Raw genomic sequence first — 5879 nt, 5'->3', positions numbered from 1 at the left:
TTTTTTTCCAGATGGTGGTCAGACCAAGCTAAAGAAGCCCAATACAATACCTAATATGAATTTTTTCTTGCCATTTATCCTCCGTCTACTTTAGTAGAATTCCAAGAAAATTTATCTCAATATGCCCCTTCTTCCTCAAATCGGCCGAGCCCTAACGCGGGAACCCTAACGGACACCTGCTTTCCGCTGAGCCCTCTCCTAGACACGTCAGACGAAGTCCGGAGGTTCATAAAGCAACCCTACAGCTTAGCAACAGGTCATAAACGCCATTCGAAGGGAGTTGGTATACACCAACGGTCAACGGGTTAATGCCGTTTAGGGAATACAGCCACCTGGATGGGACAAGACAGAACTCCATCTACCTCGGGAGACTTGCATCACCATAGCCCTAACGCTCTGGCTACTGCAGCAGGCTAAACTGCTACCTGAGTGGGATAAATGCAGATGTGCCCAATCAGTGCCCGGCTTGCAGGGAGTCGCCTCATTTAATAAGCGTTGTAACACTTTCGATATATCCAAAGACTTTGTTTTGTTAGTCCCACGTATACAATACCTTGCGATGTGGCAGACCAAAACGTATGGTTTAACGAATTTCAAGCCACGAGTAGTCGTAGGGTTAAATAATTTTTTGAATCAAATCATCTCTTTCAAAATGCTAATGTCAGAGAGAAAAACTAAAAACGTGTTTTACCATGTTTGGCCAGTACGTACGTTAGCGTGTTGATTGTTTCGTGTGTTTTGATATTTTATTTATGAGTTAAAAAAGGTATACAAAAGTACTCAAAGATATAAAATTAAGTTTATAATTCTGATGCCCGGTTTCACCAATCATTTTTAAAGTTTATTGGACTGCTAAAATTTAAAACTGAAAATTTTTCAAACAAAATTGTGATATTTCAAATTTTAAAAGTCTGATAAATTTAAAACTGATTAGAGACACAGGGCATGGGTGCCTTTTTTCAAGTATGTTTTAAAATCAACCTTATTTTTAGCCGTTGGGTTTATATTTGAAATATATGATACCTACATACATAGAAGAGAATAACTCTACAAAGAACTTTTCGACTTTTTCTAATTGATTTCGAACACCTAATTGAAAAGTGTTAAGTAATTATTTTGTTCTCTCTCTCTGCATAGGTTTCCTAAACGCAAACACAGATCGTTACTCAAAACTGCCAGCCAACTATGGCCTAATGGACATTATTGCTGCGCTGCACTGGTTGAAGGAGAACATCGCTGCCTTTGGTGGTGATCCGCAAAGTATTACACTGGCCGGTCATGGCACGGGTGCAGCGTGTGTGCATTTTCTCATCTCATCGCTGGCAGTGCCGGAAGGTACCAAACGAATAATAGCAGCAATTGCAAAATATGTGTTCAACGTAATAAATTTACTTTCCGCAGGTCTGCTCTTCAATCGCGCCATACTCATGTCCGGCTCCGGGCTGGCGCCTTGGTCGCTAGTCAGCAATCCCGCGAAATATGCAGCCATTGTTGCACATCATGTGAATTGTGCGCCTGATCTGCCGCATGCACATCTCATGAAATGTCTGCGGGATAAGACGCTGGAGCAACTGCTGGGCGTCCCCATACGTCAGCCAGAATTCGGTTTTGCCTTTGGACCGAGCATTGATGGCGTGGTAATCGATGGCGGCGACTATGTGCCGCCAGCGCCTGGCTCAGCGGCTGCACAAGCTCAAGCCTCGACTGCTGGGAGTGGTGGCCTCGGTGGTGGTGCGGGCATTGCAGCTGCGGGTGGCTGGGGTACACCAGGACAGCTGGAGAATATTGGTAAGTAGCGATGATTGTTGCAATGTGTGTAAAGCTATGTGCATAAAGTGGTGAGCGGAAGAAATTTGTTTTTATGAAATTCATTTCAATTATAAAATTTCGTAATTAATTTCCGATTTACTTCGCGTGTATGTCTGCTTTCAATTCCCTTTTTTCATGAATTTAATGCTTTACTTGGTTTCATCACGTCTGACTCATCTCGTCTTGTGGCTGCCTTCGTTTTACATTCAAAATGTATTACCGGAATTACAACACATTATCGCCTTTGCTGCATCCGGTGTCTCTGATTACTGTCGCTGCGGATACGCGGATATGCATTTAATGCCATCCTCCAACTCCACCGGTGTCGGCTTCGCCTTGCTCGTTATCTCAATTAATTCAGTATTAATGAGGAAAACAGCCATTAACAAGTTGTCAAGGTATGTAAACTGCGACGGATTTACTTACCAATATTTGCGTATGTTTGATTGTGTTATTTACGTAGGGCAAGAAGGAAATAATTTGGTGCTTGGGGAATAAGTGTTTGTCCACGGTTGTAAATACGCAAAAATTAAAGTAGGTGTTAAAAGTTGTATAGGTAACCTACCGGTCTTACACACGTACATATGTATGTATAACATCCCCGTAGCGAATGTCATACATTAGTCACTTAAGTGTCTTTTACGGCCAGTTACGTCTTAAATGACTTTGGGCTCCGTTTATATAGAAGTCGTTCATGACTGTTTCATAGAAATGATGCTTTAGTGGTTGATGTCCTCTGCATGACTTTTTCCTGCAATGGACCTTGGTGACTTTCAACTGACAGTATCAAGATGCAATGGTCTTTGGTGACATTAAAGTGACATTATCGCACAATGTTCATATATAGGTGTCATACAACCGACAACAAAGCAGTCAAAGTTCCATTGCAGTTCATTTATTTAAGTACATGTTAATGTATTCTTTTAAAATTACATATGTTGTTAATTTGTTAAACGTTAAATATATTTTAGTATGGTTCTTGCTGATTTAAACAGAGGCCCTCTCATTTTATTTGTTTTTGTTCTGTTTCATTGCTAAGCTCAGTTCATTTACGTAGTTTTCGTATGTAAATCCAGAGGTTGCTTCTAGAAAAATTTAAAACATGTTAGAAACTTGAAATTACAGGGTAAAAGAAGCCATTCTGCCATTGCCTGAAAAGGGTTGCCACCTGTTGAAAAAAATTTAATTCAAATTATTTAGTGAGTTAAACGGATTGTCAAAATGGGGGCATTAATCGAAATGAGTTTGAAAATAATTTATTTCTGAACCGTATTTAGGAGAGCTGACACGTATTAGTAACTCAAATTGAACATAAGTGATCATTTAATTGAAATATGTATCACAATGCCAGACGAAAAAGATCTAAAAAGATGTTAGCTGAAAAATTCTTTTAAATAGGGTTGCCAACTTTAAAAAAAAGCGAATTTGTTTTACTTATACAAGATTTAAATGAAGTATCGAAATATTAGTGTGAAACGAAAGAGTTTAAAGAAAACTTTAGTTTGATAATACAGGCTCAGATTCAAACAGGTGGCACCCTTTTTCAAAAATATTTTGCCGAAAAAGCTTTCTTCAATTTCTTCCTTTTAACGATTGTATTATAATTTTTTATTTCACTTCTAATTAAATTTAATTGGCGGCAACCCTTTTTGAAAATATTTTATAAAATTTACCCTTTCTTTTTCGAAGTATTTTATAAATAAATCTTGCTTAAACATTTCTCGCACTTAACACCCATATTAAAATATTTCGGTGTCAACATTCTTCAGAAATATTTCGGCGTAAAGCTTTCTTTCGCCCTTCAAAAATATTTCTACAATGAACATTTTTTTAAACAGCTCCCGTCTGACACCCACATTAAAATATTTTATTTATACTAGTTGTTAATTAAATTGATTTTTAATTTCTCACGCGATGTCAACCTTCGCCAAAATATTTCTGAAATAGAGCTTCTTAAACCCCTCTCTCGTTGGATTCCCTCAGAAAATATTTAATTTAACTTGTTCATCAAATTGATGTTGACCTCCAAATTAGATGACAGCCTTTTCAGAATTATTAAAGCTTACTTAGTCCCCTCTCTTTTGACACCCGTAAGTATTACAATAATTTCTTAACTTAAACTTTAAATTAAATATGTTATAAATTTCCAAAGGGATGGCAATCCTTTTTAATAATATTTGCCACATGAAGCTTTCTCAAGGCTTTTGATTTTTTTCCCACACACAATTTTTAATCCTACTTGTTAATTTAATTGATTTTTCCTTATGTAACCTCTCTTTTGGATAACCATATAAAAAATTTAAATTACTGTTATTTTTCAACACAAATTTTCATTAACAACTGCCTCAAGCTCTAAAAAATTGATAATTAAAAATTGTTCTTAGGCCAAAAAATAACAAAAACATATTTCAGTTAACGTGTCGATTAAATTTAAGTTATCTTTTTGAAAAGGTGGCAAACCTCTTCATAATTAATTCGAAATAAATCGTTTTAGAACATATTTTTGCTGACACCCATACTAATTAATGGATTTTAACTTAAAAAAAATGGCAACTCTCTTCAAAAATTATGCTGTATTTATTTTAATTCAGGTCTTAGCCTATTCGTGCGTAAAATTTCATTGAATTATCATTTGAATTGGGTTGTAAAATTTTAAGTCTCATTTCGAGGTTGCAGCCAAAATATCTGTGAACTGAAAGTCAAAGTTCTAGGTCTTAGCTGCAGAACATTTAAGTGCATTTGACGACGCCTTTAGCCTTTAGTTTAGCAGCTTGGTGATTAATTTCTTTCAAGCTTTTAATTGCTTTAGCAGCACTAGTATGAGCATTGTTAATTCGAAAGCAGCTTTTGGTGTGCAACATTCGCTAATAAAAAGTAATTTTCTCCAATTTGTACACCTGCATATATTTAATAGAAACTAACATAAAGGCAATGCAATCATACATGTCAGCAGTCTGTACGGGTACATACAATGGTTGGGAAAGCAACCTAAACATATATGCAAAGCAGCTTGTTGTTCATCGAACTAACAAGCAACTTGGTATCCAGAGGTATATATGTATATAAGAACAACGCAATTCTACGAATATTCATATACATACATAAATATAACAGATATCTATTCCCATTGAGCACTCATACATGCTAATGCGTGTACTTGTTGTCCTGGTATTTGTGTACATTGGGGCAAGGATGCAAGCTGTGTCAAAGCTGAAATTACATTAATATTAGCGCATAATTAGCGGAATCTGCTATTAATTAGTGTTAAATAGTTTTGAAGTGACAACATTAGCTCCAACGAAACATGTAACACTCAGACATTACAAATTAATCACATTCAGCACCCTCGCACTGTGGCTTGTGTGTCGTTAGTGATATACGTATGTATGTAGGTTGGTATTATCGCACCCATATCTGCTACGAAATAAGCATGTATGCATATGTGTATGTATGTATTTGCAGAAACCGCCATAAGTTTTACGAAACTACAACCACAAATCATCTGCTTAGGAGCGCGGAACTGTATCTTTTAGATGCATTTTTCAATAGGTTATCTTTTTCGTCACCTACATACTACATTACCATGGCAACACAACCACATGCATTTGCGCATGTATGTATATATGTTTGCATAAACGTAAAGTAACCAATTGCTTTTAATAAACTTTTAATTAATTCCTTACTCCGTTCTTCCTGTTTTTTCACTTGCTGCTTAGTTATTTTCTAAAGCGTACTTCTGATGAGATTTAAGATCACATATGTAAGCGTATACGCGCTACTCACGATATATACATATATGTACATACTTACATAGATACGTATTTATGGCTAGGTGTATGCATGATAATGTGAATTGAAAGCATTGGGGCGTCTAATTCGATTAGACTTCATCAAATGATATGACTAAGCTAGCTATTATGCAATTAAATCCACACTCAAGTAGTGATGATTTAATGAGAGAGGTGACATGCGCTTACCATACCTATGTATATATTGAAACATATGTATACATATACATAGGTATATAACGGGTGATTTTTTAAGAGCTTGATAACTTTTTTTTTAAAAAA

General features: G+C 36.1%; 1 protein-coding gene across 1 annotated transcript in view; it reads left to right on the top strand.

Moving 5' to 3' along the window:
• The window catches only part of LOC118741429 (neuroligin-4, X-linked-like), a 130922-nt gene that overhangs the window by 7897 nt on the left and 117146 nt on the right, over positions 1-5879 (top strand). The window contains exons 2-4 of the mRNA XM_036473436.1: positions 1138-1335; positions 1402-1788; positions 2171-2207. Of these exons, the coding sequence (XP_036329329.1) occupies positions 1138-1335; positions 1402-1788; positions 2171-2207 (622 nt within the window). The remainder of the gene's footprint in view (positions 1-1137; positions 1336-1401; positions 1789-2170; positions 2208-5879) is intronic.

The sequence above is a fragment of the Rhagoletis pomonella genome, unplaced genomic scaffold (assembly GCF_013731165.1).
Source record: "Rhagoletis pomonella isolate Grant_MI unplaced genomic scaffold, Rhpom_1.0 Rhpom_scaffold_00001, whole genome shotgun sequence".
Taxonomy (NCBI): domain Eukaryota; kingdom Metazoa; phylum Arthropoda; class Insecta; order Diptera; family Tephritidae; genus Rhagoletis; species Rhagoletis pomonella.
Note: the sequence above shows the minus strand (reverse complement) of the source record. Positions and strands in the feature narration are given on the sequence as shown.